At 42.9% G+C, this 22,194-nt stretch overlaps 1 protein-coding gene across 1 annotated transcript in view; it reads left to right on the forward strand.

Annotated features, from left to right (window-relative positions):
• Window positions 1-21,984, forward strand: part of BAIAP2L1 (BAR/IMD domain containing adaptor protein 2 like 1) — a 191,229-nt gene extending 169,245 nt beyond the window's left edge. Inside the window, exons 10-14 of the mRNA XM_082262453.1 lie at window positions 4,734-4,938; window positions 6,695-6,766; window positions 7,359-7,545; window positions 11,213-11,265; window positions 21,642-21,984. Coding sequence (XP_082118579.1) covers window positions 4,734-4,938; window positions 6,695-6,766; window positions 7,359-7,545; window positions 11,213-11,265; window positions 21,642-21,717 — 593 coding nt within the window. The 3' untranslated portion in view covers window positions 21,718-21,984. The remainder of the gene's footprint in view (window positions 1-4,733; window positions 4,939-6,694; window positions 6,767-7,358; window positions 7,546-11,212; window positions 11,266-21,641) is intronic.
• Window positions 21,985-22,194: the final 210 nt, after the last annotated feature.

Here is a 22,194-nt window from a genome sequence, read left to right on the forward strand (position 1 = left end):
TCTACCTAAAACCCTGCTCACCCATAGTGCAGTGACCCTGTTTTTAAAATGTTTTAAAATGTTTTTTTTTTTTTTGGGGGGGGGGCGCAAGTAGCTGGTCTTGCCTAGGGCGCAAAATAGTCTGGCACCAGCCCTGAGCGTGTGTGGCGGCAACCAGGTGAGAAGTACAAAGACAAGTGTGTGTTGCCTACAGTCAAGCATGGTGTTGGGAGTGTCATGGTCTGGGGCTGCATGAGTGCTGCCGGCACTGGGGAGCTACATTTCATTGACGGAACCATGAACGCCAACATGTACTGTGACATACTGAAGCAGAGCATGATCCCCTCCCTTCTGAGACTGGTCGGCAGGACAGTATTCCAACATAACGACCCAAAACTCACCTCCAAGACGACCACTGCCTTGCTAAAGAAGCTGAGGGTAAAGGTGATGGACTGGCCAAGCATTTATCCAGACCTAAACCCTATTGAGCATCTGTGGGGCATCCTCAAACGGAAGATGGAGGAGCGCAAGGTCTCTTACATCCACCAGCTCTGTGATGTCATCATAGAGGAGTGGAAGAGGACACTAGTGGCAACCTGTGAAGCTCTGGAGGGGGTGGGGGGGGGGGGGGTCAGTCCCCCTGTTAGAACACAATAGCTTAGCAGGGAGATCGCTGTACTAACATTGGATGGTTAGTGAAGGTTTTCCTCCCGAGCTCTTAAGTTTTTTTTTTTATTTTTTCAGCGTGCTGGGTTGAAAAAAAAAATAGTGTGTACTAGAATTTTTACCCAAAGTAAGGAAGCCACTGGATTAGTTTGAAAGCCAGGCACCTAGCACTTTTAAGGTGTCAGCATTGACAGCAGGCAGATTATCTTGACATCCAGGCAACTGGCAATTTCAGAAGGTTGGCAGGTATTTCTCTTATAACATGTTCCCTTTTAGTCACCACTGAATACTTGCATCTGATTTCAGTTTAGTCACACATAAATACTTATATCTGATTTCCCTTTAAAAAGTAATAGCTAATTAGACTTGTTAATTAAGCTCCCTGAGGGTTGCACTTAGCCCTGCTAGTATTGAAACTGCTGTAACAATGTATTCCTTGAATACTAAGGATCTAGCAAATTTTGTAAAGTGTGAATGGTGTGCTGTCTCTAATAGCATACAGTGAAATTATTAATTCATACTCGCATGATTTATTTTCATATGTTTCTCAACAGTGTACACTAAAGGGTAGTTGATCAAAGGTGTTTGTATCACAGTGGTATAATTGAGATATTTATTATCCAATGCTGTATATATTTGTGGTTTGACTACATGTTTATATGTTCACTGTGTGCTATTAGAGACAGCGCACCATCAACAATTTTACAATAATTAGACTTGTTACATGAATCACATAGACCAGCAATAGCCTGCAAAAATATATTCAATTAGTGTCCCTTTAACGGAAGGTTCAGTTTTTGCATTAAAGTGTCACCTAAACCCACATCATAAAAAAAACTATCAATAAATGGTGTATTACATTGCTTTTCATACTCACTGAGATTTTTCTGTATTCTGGGAAAAAAAAAAACGGTTGATACTCTTGCTCTCTATCTCCCCCCTCAGTTCGTGTCCCCAAATCAACTGTGGATTTTGCAGCTGTAGTGACAACTTTGCACATGCTCAGTTTTTAGTGAGTTTCTATGCTGAGCATTTCCTCCCTATCACATCTGAGCCCATGTGTATATTCTGGTAAATGACAGCCGAATCCCTCCCTCCCTCCTCCATGCCCACTAACCATGTAAACACAATGGGGGCAGGGTACTACATGTAGATTATTGGAGGCTTCACCCTATCTAAGAAGCAGGCTGGAGGGGCTTGACACAACTTGTGACTGGCAAAACACACAACATATACAATCTATATATAAAACACCAATTGTGCTTCAATATAATATAATAGTGACTCTGCACAACGTGGGTATGAACATCAATTAATATGTGCAAAATAGGTTACTTGTGCAAAAAAATCATTAAAATATATAAAGTCCAATAAAGTGATATCACAGTGCCAATCTTCAGAAATATTTCTTAAGGTGCTGATTGTGCTCAAGCATATTAAATATTTCTGATAAAGTGCACAGTCACTTTATCAGTTTAAGCACAATTGGTGTTTATCTATTGATTTTTTTATATGGTTTTATACATATATATGTTTTACATATAAGGGGATTATTTTAGCACTATTTATGAGCGCTGTCTATTATTGCTCTTATAATCCTTCAACTGTATGTTGTCTAGACTAGCAGCTCATAAGTGTCATTTATTTATTCACCTATTCATAATTAAATTTCCCCACTTTTTCACCAGAGATCTAAGGTAGATCCTAAGCGCAACTTCTTGAGTGAACTATCACTCAATTTTTCCCATTAATGGCTGTGTGTTGGGTCATTTTGAGGGGACAGCAAATTTACATGGTTATACAAGCTGTACACTCACTACTTTACATTGTAGCAAAGTGTCATTTCTTCAGTGTTGTCGAATGAAAAGATATAATGAAATATTTACAAAAATGTGAGGTGTGTGTGTGTATATATATATATATATATAAATACGAGAAGGGTCGGGAATTTAAATGAGACATGATCAATCTGTCAGGATGAGCAAATACATTTAATGATGTCAGCAGATGTGCACATAGTCATAGAAAATACAGAATGGTAAAGCAAAAACTCATGAGTGTTACATAGACTGGTAAATATTTCTCAAATCCAGTGTTCATAAAAGCAATTGTAGATGTTGAGACAAGAGTAATAAAATAGTTGGATAAAATCACAACAAAATAAACTCAATGTTGCAACAATGTAGGAATGGTAGAGTATGATCGAAACATCAAAAAACTCGACGTGTTTCGTGGACTTATAATGCCACTTTATCAGGAGTAGATGTTGGTTTCATATCTAAAATATATATATATATATATATATATATATATATATATATATACATACATACACAGTGGGTACGGAAAGTATTCAGACCCCCTTAAATTTTTCACTCTTTGTTATATTGCAGCCATTTGCTAAAATCATTTAAGTTCATTCTTCTTCCTCATGAATGTGTGGAGAAAACCAGGCACTGCTCATCACCTGTCCAATACAGTCCCAACAGTGAAGCATGGTGGTGGCAGCATCATGCTGTGGGGGTGTTTTTCAGCTGCAGGGACAGGACGACTGGTTGCAATCGAGGGAAAGATGAATGCGGCCAAGTACAGGGATATCCTGGACAAAAACCTTCTCCAGAGTGCTCTGGACATCAGACTGGGCCGAAGGTTTACCTTCCAACAAGACAATGACCCTAAGCACACAGCTAAAACAACGAAGGAGTGGCTTCACAACAACTCCGTGACTGTTCTTGAATGGCCCAGCCAGAGCCCTGACTTAAACCCAATTGAGCATCTCTGGAGAGACCTAAAAATGGCTGTCCACCAACGTTTACCATCCAACCTGACAGAACTGGAGAGGATCTGCAAGGAGGAATGGCAGAGGATCCCCAGATCCAGGTGTGAAAGACTTGTTGCATCTTTCCCAAAAAGACTCCTGGCTGTATTAGATCAAAAGGGGGCTTCTACTAAATACTGAGCAAAGGGTCTGAATACTTAGGACCATGTGATATTTCAGTTTTTCTTTTTTAATAAATCTGCAACAATGTCAACAATTCTGTGTTTTTCTGTCAATATAGGGAGCTATGTGTACATTCATGAGGAAGAAGAATGAACTTAAATGATTTTAGCAAATGGCTGCAATATAACAAAGAGTGAAAAATTTAAGGGGGTCTGAATACTTTCCGTACCCACTGTATATATAGCAACAATAGCAATGATGATGGATGAAAACTGGACAAAAGAGGGAAGGGGGAGAGAGAGAATGAATCTCCCAATATACCAAAACTTAACGTTGCAATTGAAATGAGTGCAGGCATAAGAGGCAAGACATGGGGCCAGGGGTCTCCCACAGGAGGGAACACAGGGCGGGCGGGCAGAGGCGAGGACGCCACACACCGGAAAGTATGGGCTGAACTGTATGAAGTGAAAATAGTGCATATGAGCAGCAGAAAAAAATATATTGATATCCATCAGTATATAAAGTAGTAAAAAATGTATAGAGTAAAATAAATATATATATAATATAGTGCTGCTTGCCAAATGCTAGGGTGGAAAGAGTATACTGATAGAAGGTTGATACCCAAGGGAGTATAAGGTATAAACCGAATTTGTGAAGCTTATGAACCTGAATGTGAAGGAAAACAGGTAGTGAGAAATGGGAAAACCGATCGTGAAGACACATGGGAGTAGTGTAATAAATGAAAACCGAAAGAGAGACATAAAGGAGTGGAAAATAAATAAATAAATAAAAAGAGAAACCAGATCCAATAGTCAAGGATGTAAAAGAACATTGGGGATGAGGAAGTAAAAGAGCGTAAATGAAATATGTGTGTGTGTGTGTATATGTATATATATATATATTTACGGTGCCATCATCCACATACAGAAATAGAAAGGACAATGGAAATTAAACAGTGTGTGTTTAGCATCACTTTAGGGAAATGTTATTGCTGTATACTGTTGGTAGTTGTCTCATGTCAAGAAATGCACAGAACCTAAAATGAGTAAATATGTGGGTGCTGTTCATAAAATATGTTCATGTGAGGGTTTGCTATGGGACACCCAGTCATTGTGGCCCCTCTCACCTCTTTCATCATTTCGAACAGGTGAAAATGAGGAGGGCAACTTGCCACGGTCTATGTCTGTTGCCACAGGGCTGAACATAATGAAGAGGGCAAAGGTCAGAACCATTTTTCCTCACACTGGAAACAGCAAGACTTTACTAAGCTTTCAACAAGGTGACATCATTACTCTACTTCTCCCAGAGGAGAAGGATGGCTGGCTGTACGGAGAACACGACACAACAAAACTGTAAGTCACCAAAGCTGGTTGTGAACCTTGTATTTTAGGGTACCAAAACCTAACACTTCAGCTTTTTCTTAAAGACCAACTTGTATTCAAACTATTTGTCAGGACAGAAAATGTTAGGAAGTTTCTTCAAGAGGCGAACAGACAAAAACATATGTTTAGTAGCGTAGAGAAGGGATGGAACATCTGAGAATTTTATTTTTTATTGCAGTCATTTCTGTCCTTGCGTCTGCACCCCCTATTTGTTGTACAGACATCACAGGGACAAGAAGTGAAGGAAAAACCTCCCCCAGTGAGGTCACAGACAGAATTTAATACCTGACAGAAATGTTAACTCTTTCTCACTTTATACAAAACAATGACTGGAGCTTCAACTAGGTTTCTCTTGCTGAGGTCTCCTGATGAAAACTTTAGTTACATGAATATTATGCCTTTTCTGCGGCTTTAATATTCTCTGACTTTGTGATCCAGTCTGTGTCTGATTTGCATACTTGTTCCAGGTTGGTATCCTATTTACACCAACATAAACAGCCAAGCATGTATCTTTTTCAGAAGAAGAGGTCAGCAAAGACCGTCTGAAAAATGAAGTGAAAATGTAGCATCTTGATTCTAACAGCATTACACAGCACCATCTTGTGGCTATATTTCATAATGCAGAGAAAATTGGCAATCTAAAATGATTATGTAGTCTGTTAATAGTAGTCATCTATTCAACTGGCCTATTCAAATAAATAAGAAATGCAGGATGTTTTCCAAGAGTTTAATGGCATCTCCCCTTTATTTATATTTAAATATTTTTAAAAAGTTGAAACTATTCTATTTCCTCTATTTTTACTCTCATTTTCACTGTGAAATTCATTATGAATATGACTTCATCCTGTTGCTAACAAAATTACTCTTCTTAGATGTGATGACTGTATTATATTCCCAGTTAGGCAGCCTCTACATTATGATTTTTTTTTTCACCCAATCAATTGCATTGAACCAAAGAAAATGCCTTGATTTCCCTCTCCACACACTCAATGTGGATGGGGCTTCCCTACCGCTGTGATATTGTGTTCTGACGGGACAGACGTCCCCTATGTCAGAATACAATGATCATTGTTGCCAGCTATAGCTGGCAGCACAAATTGTTCTGGAAAAACCCAACAGGCTGGTTGTACACAAGTCAATCAATAGAGCTGAAGTTTGGCTTCAATTTGTTAGTGTGTTTAAAACTGCTAGTACATCTAACACTCCCCTCCCCCCAGACTGACACACCTGCTGTCCAAAAGTGCCTCTGCGCTCTTTCATCCAGAGTGGGGGCACTCTAATGCAGGAGATGTGTTACTGGCCAGATCACCAGGTGAAAACAGAGAAAAAAGCCTAAAAAACGAATGCAGCCACCACATCTAATGATTGGTAAGTTGCAGGAGATTACATTGTTGGTTTTGGGTTTAATACCGCCTTAAACAATGTGATCTAATTGGCTGCCTGTATATTTTATTGTATTTCTTGCTGCGGGGCCATTTATGTTACTCTGAATATTATAGGGCTTACTTTACACATAAGTGAAAGGAGCCACGCTGCAACTGCAATTTAGAAAGCCTTTTGCACTGTCAAACAGACACTCGGGAGGCGGCAGTATCGCTGCACCACTCTGTAAAAAGAAATCCACAGCAGATCACCCTTCACAGAAAGGCACTGGTGTAAACAAGACTTAACTGTGTTGTGAATAAAGATTGCTATTTTATTTTATATAATTTCTTTCTGTTTGCAGCAAAGGCTGGTTCCCATCATCTTATAGCAGACCATTGGAACAGAATGGAAGAGAATCAATGCATGTGCCAAGGTATGGAGTGCAATACCAAATTCCTTTAAACCTTCACTGCTCCTTACAAAACTGATATTTTGAAAACAAAGTGTAATGTTCAGTGCGTAAGTAACTCATAGTAACCTATCAGTATTTCTGTTTCTCTCATCACTGTTCGAAAATTGTATTGGTTGGTATGGGATTACACGCTTTGCAGATCCTCATTGCTCTATACGCTGCTGCTTTATCCATATTTACTTTATCCACAGGATGGTGTAGGCTTAGCAACTGAACACAAACAGTCTGTGCATTATCATTGTACACCCAGCCATGTTTTACACAACCACAAACATTATGATAGGCAACAAATGTGTGTATGGGTGTGATATTCAGAAAAGCTTTGTTGCCGCACCTAGAACATGCCTCCCTGCAGGCTATGGCATGTTGCCAGAGGTCTGTGATTGTTTTGGGAGAACAAGCAGCTGGCACACTGGCATTAAGATGACTTTTTAATGCAGGTGCTGCTTTATACAAGGTTTTAAACACAAAGTATGGCATGTGGGGATACCAAATTCCCACACCGTGATGAGTTACTATTTTTCTGCTAACCATTCTGTGTGTTCTTCTCTAGCATGAATCCCAGCCCCGCCCCAGTGAGGAGTCTTAGTTCAGCCAACCTTGTTGAGAAGAATAACATGGTCCTTCCTGAACCAGACTACTTAGACTCATCTTCACTAAGCAGCTCAAGTGACCGTGAAGCTTCCTTCACTCCATCTTTTGCCAAAGAATCGGCTTCAGTCTCTAGTAATGAATCTCCTGTAAGTATTTAGGACAGGTTCACGTTCAGCTCTCCTTATAAGCAATTCTGGACAGCAGATAAAATTGATATACGATCTTTATGCAGTGCAGGAAATCTTGCCAATGTAAAAAGGCATAGTTAGATTAACTTATTTGACTTTCATGCAACAATTCAATGACCCCTTGCAGCCAGACTTAATGAGAGATTCTGGATGGGCTTACAGTCTGTTGCAGTTCATTCTGTCTTAAGCCAATTCTCGCCAAGAAGACCTGCTTATAACCTTGCCAAAAATGTAGATGAAATAGTGGTGATAGTGTTGAAAATACTACATCAGGAATGTAAGTAAATAGACTGCAGATATATTTTTATGCAAATGCTAAGGAAACATGAGTGTGTTGTGTCAGAAAATGTCAGCAGAAAAAAGTGCTGTTTTCTGTTTTTGTTTTTTAAGCTTTTGGTCTTAGTATAGATCTGTGTTTTTCCCAAACATGACTATGTATGTGAATTTTTAGTTAGGGATACAGGGAGGGTTAGTGTGAGGAGGATCGTAGTGTAGAACTTTGCAATCTGTGCTGAAAGCCACAAGTGCCCATCTTCCGACTTGGACATATACCCCCTGAAATTTCACTTACTGTAGCCAGATCAGGTAAAATAGGATTACTAATTTGTTCCAGTGGGTTTGGTGTGTTGCAAAGACATTACAAGGAGCACACTTAAAAAAAAAAAAAAAGAAAAAAAAGAAAAGCTTATAGCATTAATCTCCTCCTTTTAAGTAACTTTTAAGAAAATAAAAAAACAGCTGCAAGCATTTAGGCACCTAGGGGGTGCAGCAGCCTTATACCCTAATTTTACAGCTTGCTTTGAGACCACTATGAAAGGCAAAACAACACTTTCCATATTTGCTCACCTAACCCACCAGCAGGTTATCTGTTGGAAACAAGTGTGTCCGAGTGATGGGGGAGCTTTAATTGTATACTGGACAGCTGCAGCTTCTATTCTAGCTTTTGTATAGGCAAAGACTAGAGTGTCCAAGAGATATAATTTTGCCCCTATGAAAAGCATTCGTAAGACCTCATATTTTGAAGACACAGCTGAGAAAAAATATGTAGATCTGGAAAGACTGTAGAGAAGGGCAGGTTGAATAATGGGGAATAAGATCATCCATTAAGGGCCAAGTGACAGGTTTTCTTGATAGGGTAGGGTAACCCCCATCCACTGATTACTTGCCTGTCCTTTATTTCCCCACTACCCTTAGTAAATACCGAATACTCTTAGGTATAGAGGCATGTGACCTTATCACTTTCTACTCTGGGTGCAGTGCTCAGACCTGGGTAGCCAGTTGCCAGTCCCTAAGTGCCGGTTCACACTTCCGCGTTTGTGGAGAGCGCATGCAATTCGGAGTGCACTACTCCTAATTACATGCGATCATATGTGCGGATGCGAGTTCAGCCATACACATTGTATGGCTGAATTCGCACTGTATCCGCACCAAACACGCACATGAGGCATTTTTGAGCCGCAGTAGAATGGGATCGCATAGTGGTTCACACTTGTGCGATCGGATTCTGTGCGTACTTGCAGATCGCACTGCGATATGCGATCGCAACTGGGGGTGTCGTTAACTTTTAATTGACACACCCTGCGTATCGCATATGGCAGTGTGAACTGCCAGATGTGCAGATGCGATGCAGGAACACGCTGCATATTCGCAGCGTTCCCGCATCGCAGAAGTGTGAACCGGCACTAACACTGTTGGGAGGGAAAATGTTCCTTAACCTTATGTAAGCTCTGATACATAGATTTACACAAGTTTGACACCGCCCCCACCCCTAAATCCCAAAAATTGATAAGGGTTGTTTTTTCAAGATAACCTGTTGCTTTGTTCATTCCCTTTAATCTAGAAATGGCCAGGGTACTGCTTGAGACCATCCAGTATGGAAACATGTAAAGGTCGTCTTCTTTCATCACCATGAATAAAAGTTGAGATCACAGATTTTGCCAGCAGCAGTGCTAGAAGGGAAAAAGTGTGATTCAACCATTCAGATATTGCAGTGTTGGCTGTCTAAAGAGGTCAAAGTGACAGCAAGCTATTGAGAAATGCTCATCGAGAGTGTCTGCCATAAACTTCGAAACCTTGTATGTTTTGTAACATTGCCATGTGTTCATTTCATTCAATGATACAAAAGTACATTGTATGAGCGCATTGCTGATGATGAGATGGAATGTTGTCTTCTGGTGTACTTTGGCTCATAGATTCCAGGTTATTCTCCTTATCTAACATAAAATGCGCGGAACTCTGTGCTTAGTATAATCACATAGAAAAACTATATATAAATGTGAATAAATAAAATACAATAAACCAGAAATAGCTGCACTCAGCCTATCTAAATACAAGATAAAATAAAAACATGAAAAAAAGTGTGCTGTACTAGTCCTTTAGCATTCATTATAGTGCTATCCAAACTAGTATTTCAGTAACACTCTCATTCCAAACATTAACAAACCATATAGTTGTAATGTGTGTACAAACAGCTGAATTAAAGCTCCTGTTGCATCATGGGAATGCATTTTTTTTCCCTTCATACCTGCTTAGGCCCCATTCACACTAGTGCGACTTGTCCCGCGATTTTGGACCGCAAAATCGCATGACAAGTCGTTTTCCATTATTTTCAATGAGCCCCATTCATATCAGTGCGTTTTGAAGTCGCACCGACTTCAAAGTAGTTCCTGCACTACTTTGCCACGATTTTAATGCGTTTTGAGGCATATAGCCTTGCCATTGCTTTCAAAATCGCGTCAAAATCGCGGCAAAAATCGAGCCGCAAAATCGCGGTAAAATTGCGTCGCAATAGTGTGAAAGGGGCCTTAGGTATGACATTTTAAAAAGACCTGGTCACTTTGCCCATTCAGGGACTTCTTAAAGGCCTCTCCTGCCCAGGTATACTCCCATTACCAGTGATCCAGCACCTCTCCTGCCTTCACTGATGCCAGATAGGAAACAGTGCTTCTGGGTATAGAACAAGTGACAACACGAGACCGCCTCCCATTGGTAGTGGGATTAAATCACTACACCGCTTGGCCAACGACAGCGATTATGCATTGAATTCCAGTGACTGCAGCCAGGAGCAGCACCGGATTGCAGGTAATGTGGCTTTAGCTAGGAGGGGCGGTAATAGGCGTATTGATAGCACCTTTTTATAGAGAAAAGGTGCCAAGTATTTTTTTTTTATATGCCAAAAGTACCTCACTGTTAAATGGATAGGATCCCAGCTATATTGTATTTAATGGAGATCTACTTTGCGTCTGGGTTTTGTAAACTTTCTATATTTAATAGATGCATATAACACATAGGGGTCTTTGTGGCGTTTTTCACCAAAGATTCACTTTTTTTTTTTCCAACTAAATCCAGTTAGAAAAATGTGCACATCTTGGGTAAAACATTTATAAATAGATTTGTACTTCTATAGTCAGTCTTCTTACAACAGCTTATATAATTACTGTTTCTTATATGCTGTGGACAATTTGTGGCATTTTGCTGCCATCTAGTGGCCATTCCTTGACTCGTGAAAAACATTTCATTTTAATAGACAATCACATAAATTTGGTCATTCAACAAACTTTCTAGAGAGCACACAAAAAATAGAACTTGTTTTCACACATGCTTTTTTTTTTTTTTACTTTTCCAGAAACCAGCACAGAAACCAACACCCAATGGGGTTATGAAACATCCATACCTGAGGTATACATTTTCTTCCCTTGCTTTGAAGAGTGATTATAGAAGCTGCTAAAGCTGACCACGCCATTTAAAAGTGCCAAATAGCTGGCTTTTCTGCTGATATAACTGATAAAATAACATGATTGTAAATGTTCATTTTGTAAAACACATTCAGTTTAAAATAGAAATGCAAAACATTTTTGTGTAGTTTTAGAAAAAAAACATTTATATATATATATATAATATACTCCCTCTGTTCTCAGCTGCATAAGAGGTGGGAGGAGGAGAAGCAGCAGTACACGGAGATTCCCACTGTATGGCTATGGAGTGTGTCAGGACAAGTCTGATCATTTGAGGAGAGTACACTGAGTAGCCAAGATAACTAGAGAACTGACCATGATGTGCTTAGTGTGGTCAGTTTTTAACAGGAAAGCAAGAGGATTAGCAGGAACATCAGGGATTTCACACAAAGGAAGCAAAAAAAAGAGAACAGGAGACTCCTACAAGTACGTGGTACAGCAGGCACATGTCAGGAATATAAAGTGTTTGGGTAACAAATGCTTTAAGTACTCTCTGAGTTAGACACATATCTAGTATGCAGATCAGCAGTTCTGACTTCCCACTGACTTACTGTTATTGTTTAGAGTCAGTGACTCAATTATTAGAAGAAAGAAGTAGAGTGCCAAAAAATAATTTGATGGCATGTTAGGTATTTATAGAGCCGTTTTATCACAGGAAAGTTCCAACACGTTTTAGGGGTTGGTCACCTCTTCAACTGGGGTATGGTCAAACACAAAGCGTAATAAAATGCACCAGAAAAGTACCAGCAAATAATGAATACCAACTAAAAAAATAGTAAATATTCATCCAAAACTGCAACTAATATTGTACTAAGAATACTAATGTGGATTTGTCACCATAATATAAAATCTACATTTCTATGCGCTATGTCATGATAAATCCATAAACAATACATGTAACATTAGGAGAGAAGGTCTGGCCTGTTTGGAGGAGGCATCTTCTGTAAATTTAGGTATGTCTGTGTACAATGTGACGTATCAAATATTTTTGTGCAGCACTTAAAGAAAAAATGTATGTTAGTGTCCTTAAGCAATAAACATAAAGTCCACCGTCTATTTTACAAGATCCTCCATGTTACAAATAAAGTAAAAATACATTTCATTTATCCTCAAAGTATTGTGCACTTTTATACAAAGTCTTTGGTTTGGGACAAGGTGAACACATCCAAAACCACTCACACACTTCTGCTTGCAAAACATTTAGGTTGATTTACTAAAACTGAAGAGTGCAAAATCTGGTACTGCTGTGCATGGTAGCCAATCAGATTTGAACATCAGCTTGTTCAGTTAAGCTTTGATATAAAAAAAGCTGATTGGATTCTCTGCAGAGCTGCACCAGATTTAGCACCCTCCAGTAAATCAACCCCTATGTATAGTGAGTGACAGTTCTTATCTGGCATTTTTGTTCACTTGCCCCGATCCTCAGGGAAGGGGCTGTATTCTTCTTGATTGATATGATATGCCAGATAACACTTTTATATGAAATGTATTTATTTCATTTTTAGCACTGCACAAAATTATGTCATACGTCATATATTATTTTTGTTTATCTGTGAGTGATGCAGGTACACTATATTACCAAAAGTATTGGAACGCCTGCCTTTACACACAGGAACTTTAATCGCATCCCAGTCTTAGTCCATAGGGTTCAAAATTGAGTTGGCCCACCCTTTGCAGCTATAACTGCTTCAACTCTTCTGGGAAGGCTGTCCACAAGGTTTAGGAGTGTGTCTATGGGAATGTTTGACCATTCTTCCAGAAGCGCATTTTTGAGGCTTAGACTATGTTGGACGTGAAGGCCTGGCTTGCAGTCTCTGCTCAAATTCATCCCAAAGGTGTTCTTTTGGGTTGAGGTCAGGACATTGTGCAGGCCAGTCAAGTTCCTCCACCCCAAACTCGCTCATCCATGTCTTTATGGACCTTGTTTGTGCACTGAAGCGCAGTCATGTTGGAACAGGAAGGGGCCATCGCCAAACTGTTCCCACAAGGTTGGGAGCATAAAATTGTCCAAAATGTCTTAGTATGCTGACCCCTTAAAGTGTCTGTAAAGTCAACATTAAGAAATCCTGTACTTTGCTGTGTTACAGGATTATATCATGTGCAGTGTGTCTTCGTGTAAAATGTTTGCGATAAATACCTTTTATCTTTCATTCATTGACGGACACCGCTTCAGATCTTCAAAACTATTGGGTTCTACTGCCCCCTACAGGAGTAGGACATTAGGCAGAAAAAAAGTCTGGCTACCCCCATGGGCAGTCCCAGGGGGTATACTCCCTCTCTCTGCTATAGGCACTCAGGTTTTTTTTCTGCCTAGTCAGGTGTAAGGACCTAGTTACTTACTGAGATCTTTGGTCCTGGCAATTTTTTTCTTTTTAGATAGAAATTTCTTTGTCCTGGATTTTTCCTGAGAGATCTACAATCAACTGCCGGACTAGGAGACGGGCTGGATAATCTAGATCCAGTGGTCACCCCAGTCTGGCCAGCGAGCGCGCGGAGAGCTCAGCTCCATGCTAGGTCGGCGGCGACATAGCCCCACTGGACGGGGGCTAGCCTGCAAGTTAAATGCCTCGTGAGGTCGCATACGACCGGGTCTCAGCCCGAGTTGCATCGTTCCTCCTGGCTGACAGCCCCCCCATTTCGATGGAGCGGGGTTCTATCTGGAGCAGGGCCCACCTGATTCCTAGTATGGTGAGTAACGTCCCCCCCCCCCCTTCCCCTGGTGGGTTTTGGGGTGGATGTGGGCCCCTCTTTAGGATGGTCGGACCCCCGTGTTCCCCTCCTTCCAGTCAGGCACCCCCCTTGTCATCTGTCCCCCATCTTACCTCCCTAGGGTGGGGGCAGGGTGCTATGCTGGCAATGAGGGGGTGTGCCTGGGTCTGTCCTTTTAGGCCTGGGTTCCCTCCTCGGTCTCTTAAGTCTCATGATGCCTCGCGGGGCCATCATTTTGATGTAGCCTGTGTGTTTCTATACACGGCGGCCATGTTTGTGTAGTCTGGTGGCCATTTTGCCGGGGTTTTCCATTGAAAATAGTGGCGGCCATGACAGTGGAGCCCTGTGGGTGGCGTTTTCGGTGGTGGGGGTCCCTCCTCATTCCCTGGTGCTGACTCCTTGATCCTTTATCTCCTGATCGCCGCGTGTGGAGTGCAGATTATCCAGATGGCTGCAGGTGCCTGTTTTTCTTCTGGGAGGTGACTCTGGTTGGGTTCTCTTCTTCTCGCTTGGTGCTTGTGCCTGGTGACCTAGTGGTGCTGCCAGTGCGGTGGGGGTATTCCCTTGCAGTGTTTTCACTTTTTGTGGGGTCCCCCTGGTGTCTTTGGAGCAAATCTCCCCACCTGATCCCCTCTCTGAGGCTGCGGGGTCCTCGAGTTTGAACTATCTATTGATGCACTGACACCAGTCCTGGAGTCTTTTTGTCCTGGGTGGAGGTGGTCTTTGGGTGACGGGCTAGCAAAAAGCACCCCCACCTTCCCCTGCCTCATCAGATCCTGAATCTGATTCGGCCGCCGAGGACCGTGTACAAAAAGGCGCTGGTGGAAGCACTGAATGTATCTGTGCGTGAGACCTTGAAGACGGAGGATGCAGCTGCGACGGAGGCGCAGGTTCCCTTTGGCACTCACAAGCCACCCAGAGCAGCAAAGGGGTTTCCTTTCCCTGCCTATTTTCACAGAATTGTCGCTAAAAAGTGGGGATGACCAAAAAGTGTCTGTGGGGGTCCCTACGTGCTTTCCCTAAGGCTCCACGTACACGGAACGTTGTTAAAAGTCCCTTGAATGCTGAAATTTTTTTTCTTTAGGACGTTTAAAACGTCCGTTGTGTCGCGTTTGCACCCGCGTTTAGCGGGCGTTTGCGTTTAAAACCGTTCCTAGAGGTCAAAAAATCATTCCCCTTTAAAATGGAAAAACGCGAGTTCCAAACGCGGGTCATCTCGTTCGGTCGCGTTCGGCCGCGTTTTTGCGTTTGAAACGCCGGGAAACACACGTTCGAACGCAAATAATTGCGTTCCAAAAAACGTCCCTGAACTCAACTGCCTGCAAATGACTGTAAACGACCCTGTGTACATGGACAGATAAGATAACATGTAGGTGGGTTCAGGGGCTTCTGAAAAAAACGCCCAACTGCTTCTAAACGGCCATTTACAACGTCCCGTGTACATGGAGCCTTATGGGCCATTCACACTATAAGATTTTCTGAAGACTTTTTCCTTTAGACTTACCAAAACCATAAAATATGAGGTCAAACCTAAACACTTTCAATTTGTATGCAATCTGGCAGGCCCTTGCACTACATAGAAAAGGTAAATCTGAAGGAAATCTAACCACAAAAGTTGGATAGTGTGTATCCAGCTTTAGAGTCCCTTCTTGAGGAGTGGGCTGTTCCACCGGTTTCCAGATTGAACAAGGCAACCGTGATTCCGGTTAAAGAGTCCCTGGGCTTTAAGGATCCGGCTTACAGGAAGGCGGAGGCTGTGGCCCACAATATGTACACTCTGGCTGGTTCAGCACTGAGGCCAGTATTCACCATTGCCCTGGTGTCCCAAACTCTGACTGAGTGGGCTAAGCTTTTACGCCAAGACCTGGAGGGAGAACAGCTCCCCACCTCCTTTGCTGAGCTGGTTGACCAGCTGTTCCAGGGGCTGCAGTTTATCTGTGATGCCTCTTTGGATGCGGCTCCCCTAGTGGCTCGGCTCTGTTTTGGAAGTGGTCCTTCGGCGTGTCTTTTGGCTCAAATGCTGGTCTGCGGACCAGACTTCTAAAAAGGCCTTGACTGATCTTTCCTTTCAAGGAGATTGCCTGTTTGGTGCTACCCTGGATAACATCATAAAAGGTCTCAGGGGGGAAGAGTACCTTTCTTCCGCAGGGCAACTAAGGGTAAGGAACATTGTCGTAGACGTGGGCCTTCCTTTTTGGGTCAGAAGTTTTTTTGTCCCTCGGTCAACTGACAAGGGCTCGGAGCCTTTCAGGCCTCCTTTTGGAGGATGCAAACGAACCTGGTCTGGCAAGCCAAGAGCGGGCTTCTCCAGACCCAGGGACAAGGTTCCTTCAGCATGAAGGTACGCCCTCACCCGTATCGAAGGTGGGGGGGGGATGTGTTCGCTGGTTTCCAGGCCCATGGACTTCCCTGGTACAAGGCAAGTGGGTCCACAAAGTCATTCGGTCTGGCTACAAGATCGAGTTTCGCTCTTGTCCCCCGGCAAGGTTCTTTCCTTCCAACTTGCGCCTGTCCCAGAACCTCTTACAGGGTCTGTTTGAGGGCAGTACAAGACCTGTTGCATCAAGAGGTGATTGTCCTAGTTCCGACTTCAGAACGCTTTCAGGGTTTTTACTCAAAACTGTTTACAGTTCCCAGGAAGGAAGGCAAAGTGCATCCAATCCTGGACCTCCAGGCACTGAACTGCTTTGTGTGGGTGCAGAAGTCCATTCGCATGGTGGTGGCATCCCTACGTCAGGGGGATTTCCTCGCCTCTATCGACATCAAGGATGCTTACCTTCACATTCCAATATGTGCCGGTCACCAGCGCTTCCTACGCTTTGCCGTGTGAGAGGAGCATTATCAGTTTGTGACGTTACCCTTTGGTCTCGCCTCTGCTGCTCGGGTCATAACAAAAGTGTTAGCCCCAGTCCCAGTGTTTGCTTTGCTATGCCAACAGGGGATCGCGGTACTGGGCTACTTGGACAATTTCCTTCTGCAAGCAAAGTCTTCTCTGGTGGAAAACCTGGGGCTCACAATACGAACTCTGTGGGTGTTCGGCTGGATTCTGAATTTTCAGAAGTCTGCCCTGGTTCCGTCCACAAAGCTGAACTATTTGGGCCTACCTCTGGACTCGGCCTTAGCCAGAGTGCTCCTTCCTTTAGACAAACTCCAGAAATTGCAGGCTGCAATTCGTCTACTGCTGTCCAACAGATGGTCATCCCTCCGTACTTGCATGCGGATGTTGGGCCTGATGGTGTCTACCTTCGAGGCTGTTCCGTTTGCACAGTTCCATACGAGGTCCCTGCAATAGGAGATTTTGACCAAATGGGACAAGACTCCGCAGTGTCTGGACCAGTGGTTCTTAACCTGGGTTCGATCGAACCCCAGGGGTTCGATGAGTCAGTCTCGTGGGTTCGGCAGAGGTCAAGACACACACCCGACTCCTATGATTCATAATGACACGCCCCACTCATTGGCTGCAGGTGATCACGCAACATCGCTTGGCCTATCTGTTCTGCAGGGAATTTGGCGTGCCCAGTAGTCGAATTGTAACTGTCGTGATGGTACGTCGTATGATTTCTTTCTTAATATTAATCCCTTCATACTAACTATGTTGAGCAAAAAAAGAAAGTGGTCGGACTAATATGTACAATATGGATTCACATGTATAACGGAACGTGATGGGAGTCAGCGTCCTAACTGCATGATTTGCCATGCAAGTTGAGCAATTCTAGTCTAGCACTGGCAAAACCAAGAGAACACTTCCTTAAGCTGTACCCATCAACCAACCGATCCTCATAGCATGGCAAACCACACACCATTGGTGAAACACTCCTAAAACCAGCTGTGTTGAAGAATGGTTTTGTTCATTTTGTGCACCTATGTATAAATATATACCTAAATATATACCTATGTTTTGAATTTGAAAAACAAATCACATTTTATTTTTCCAATTAAGAAGGGTTCGGTGAATGCGCATATGAAACTGGTGGGGTTCAGTACCTCCAACAAGGTTAAGAACCACTGGTCTGGACAGTCCGATCCGGCTGAGTCAGGGAACGAAGGAGTCCTTGATATGGTGGCTTAGTTCTCCGGCACTTTGCCTGGGAAAATCCTTCCTCCCCTTGTATTGGACAGTGGTCCCCACGGATGCCAGCTTGTCTTTCTGGGGAGGCGTCCTCGTCTTCAGGTTAGTCCAGTGTGCATTCAATCGGACAATGCCACAACCCTGGCTTATGGCTTATCACCAAAGGGGCACAAGAAGTGTCCTGGTGGCTCTGGAGGTAGCTGGCATTCTAAGGTGGGCAAAACAGTTTGTTGCAGCCCTCTACGCCATACACATTCCCAGGGTGGAAAACTGGCAGGTGAATTACCTCAGTCAGCAGGCGTTGCACCAAGGGTCCCTTCATCCAGAGGTGTTTCAACTGTTGTGTCTCCGGTGGGGCACCTCCGAGGTAGATCTGTTGGCGTTTTAGCTCAAAAGAAAGGTGCAGAGGTTTGTGGCTTGGTCAAGAGATCCTCTGGCGGGCGCCACAGATGTGCTGGTGGCACCGTGGGGTCAGTATCCTCTGATTTTACACCTTCCCTCACAAGCAGGAACGAGGCAGAAGGGATTCTGGTCATCTTAGTGGCTCCGGACTGGCCGTGCCAGGCTTGGTAAGCCAATCTGGTGCGGCTGGTTGCCGACATTCCTTGGAAGATTCCTCTCAGGGAGGATCTGCTGTCCCAAGGACCAATCTTCCAATCCTGCTTTACAGGCGCTGGCTTTGATGGCTTGGCTGTTGAACGCCAGGTGCTGAAGGATAGAGGTTTATCTGAGTCAGTGATTCCTATACTGGTAAAAGCTAGGAAATCTACTTCTAGGAGGATCTACCATTGCACGTGGAAAACGTACATTGCGTGGTGAGAGTCTCATGGGGTTCATCCTTGCTCCTCGGTGGCTTGGATCCTGACCTTCCTTCAATGGTGGGTTGAACAGAAATTGGCTTTGAGTACCAGCCAGGTGTTGGCTTTGGTGGTCTTATTCGAACGACCTTTGGCCACTCACTCACTGGTGCGTACCTTTTTTCGGGGTGTCCGACATTTGTTTCCTCCAATGCGGGCTCTGTTGCCACATTGGGACCTCAGTTTGGTGCTTTCGGTCCTCCAGAAGCCCCCCTTCGAGAATTTCAGGAGACTCCCCTGCTTACGCTGTCCCAGAAGGTGACCTTTTTGGTGGCTATCGCCTCTGCTTGGAGGGTGTCGGAACTGGCGGCGTTATCCTGTCGTTCACCTTACCTGGTGATTCAGAGATGAGGTGGTTCTTCGCCACTGTCTGTTGATCCTTCCAAAGGAGGTCTCTGATTTTCATTTGAATGGAGAAATTGTGTTGCCTTGCCTGTGTCCCAGGCCTAAAGATCCGAAGGAAATTGCCCTGCTTGCCTTCGGTGTGGTCCAGACAATTGGGGTATACTTGACAGCTATGAAGTCTTTCAGGAAGTCACTCTTTGTGGGCTTCGTAAAGGGTTATCCGCTTCCTCTGTGACCATTTCCAGATGGATCAGACAGTGATTTAGACCTATTCCATCAAGGGTCAGGTTCCTCCTTTCCCTGTTAAGGCGCACTCTACTCGGGCGCTTAGTGCCTCCTAGGCTTTCCGTCATCAAGCGTCAGTGACGCAGGTTTGCAAGGCGGCCACTTGGTCATCGTTGCACACTTTCACAAAGTTTTATAAAGTGGATGTGTTGGCATCTTCGGATGCTTCTTTGGGCCACAAGAGTTTGCAGGCTGCTATTGAAAGGACCTGATCCTCTTCGAGGGTGTTCTGTTTTTTTCAAGTGGGCTCCAGTTGTTTTGGTTGAGCTCCTGTTGCCTGGTTGGCTAATGTTTAGCCTTGGGATGTTTTTTTTGCTGTTCTCACCCCTCATTTTTAACACTGCTTTAGGACGTCCCAAAGGTTATGAAGATCTTAAGCTGTGTCCTTCAATGAACGAAAGAGAAAATTGAATTTTTGACTTACCGTAAAATCCATTTCTCTGATGTTCATTGATGGACATGGCACCCACCCCTCTGGGGAGTTGTAATTCTTCTGACACTGCTTGTAACTAAACTGAGTTCCAATAGCAGAGAGAGGGAGTAGACCCCCTGGGACTGCCCATGGGCATAGCCAGACTTTTTTCTTTTCTACCTAGTGTCCTACTCCTGTAGGGGGCAGTATAACCCAATGGTTATGAAGATCTGAAGCCGTATCAGTCAATGAACATCAAAGAAATGGATTTTACGGTAACTAAAAAATGTGGGCGCTCACGTGACCTGCTGGAGCTCTCCCTCCCCGCTCTGAGCACTGCAGAGGGAGGAGCCGAGATCCCCCTCTGACATCAGCCGGGAGGAGAGCAGCAGGTCACATGAGCACCCAGCAGCACTGTAAATAAGGTATTTATCGCAATCATTTTAAACACTGCACATGATATAATCCTTTAACACAGCCGATTACAGGATTTCTTTGTTAATACTACAGACTCCCGAGCTGACAGGCAGAAAAGGAGGGGGATATGAGAGCAGCGGATGATCGAGGCAGATAAACTGACCATGGTATCAGGGCTCAGCAGCCATGATTACAGTGGTCCACACAGACAGGGGGGGACAGGTTTTTTAGAACATAGAGAGGGGTCAGGATAATTTTTTTTTTTCTAGGGGTACAACTACTTTTAGAGTTCCCTTCACTGGAACTAAAGGGCCAAGCCCAACCCCGTAAAAACAACCCCCCCCCCCCCTCCACCAAATTATATGGACCTGTGCACAAAGCAAGGTTCATAAAGACATGGATGAGTGAGTTTGGGGTGGAGGAACTGGACCTCAACAAGATAGAACACCTTTGTGATTAATTAGAGTGGTGACAGCGAGCCAGGCCGCCAGGCCGCCTTGTCAACATCAGTGCCTGACCTCAATAATGTGCTTTTGGAAGAATGGTTAAACATTCCCATATTGAATGTTGCTAAAATATGTTCTACTGTATAATAAGTTATATTAGGGATTGTTTCAGCCATGCTCAGCAGGGAATATTTTATTGTAAACCGATTTTAAAGGATAACTTCACCTTTATTACATGTTCTACCCGTTTTTAGGTTGGAACGTGTAACATGTTTTCACTCCTGCAGCCTCTCCCCAATCCGATGCCTCCTGAGGACAGCAAGCTGGAGTTCTTCTCCTCAAACTTGCGGTCACTATTCAGAGTTCTGAGAATGGGAAAACAACTACCGATAGCCTTTGCGGCTGTCACCTTTAGTTCTCAATGAACTACCATGTTGCTTTTGAGCACTCTAGGTAGTTCTTAGTCTCTTCCTGTCAGTGTGTAACTGACAGTCTGCAGGAGTCCTGCATGACACCTGCGATCTTCTGATCATTTGTGCAATGCTTTCCAGGCTCCTTATAAAAAAATAATAATGCATGCACATTCTTTACTTGCATAAATATGCGTTTATTTATTTTTTAAAGGTGAACTTGTCCTTTAAGTCTAAGGGTCTGTACAGAGTTCTGCTTTGAGTTTGATATATAGAACATGATGTGCGTGTTTTGTTTTTTGTTTTTTTGTTGTTTTTTGAGCAGTTTGACTTTTTCTTAAGACCAATTATTGGATTTCTTCTTTTACAGTGGAGAAAATCCATTTTCTACTGTCAAGCTCCGACCAACTGTCACAAACGACCGATCAGCACCAATCATTCGATAAGCAGAGCCTATTTAAATATTTTTAATTCTTTTATGTTTCTTAAGTTATGTAAAGTAATTGTTTCTCTTTCTTCATTGTTTTTGTGTTGATTGTGTAATGATTTCAGCTAAAAAAACAAACAAAAAAAAAAAAACTTGGAAGAGACTTTCTGGAATATTGTATCAATTTATAATATATATAAAACTCAAGCTGTAATTAATACCTGATACTTCCTGTAATATAAAATCTGACTTGAAGCATGTGTCCTATTATGGTCCGTTAAAAAAAAATATATATATATAAAATTATTAAGGTGGTGATTAGCACTTTTTTTTTTTTTTTTTTTTTTTTTTTTAAATAAAACCTTTTGGGGCTCCACAAAAACTATAGAAAACTATTTCTTTAAAGGCTTATGTTGGATATCTGAGACTGTTGGTCCATTAAATGGAAGGGGAGTTGTCAGCAAAATTAAAAACAAAAAAGAGTAAATACATTAAA

Source organism: Pelophylax lessonae (assembly GCF_965119305.1).
Source record: "Pelophylax lessonae genome assembly, chromosome: 6".
Taxonomy (NCBI): domain Eukaryota; kingdom Metazoa; phylum Chordata; class Amphibia; order Anura; family Ranidae; genus Pelophylax; species Pelophylax lessonae.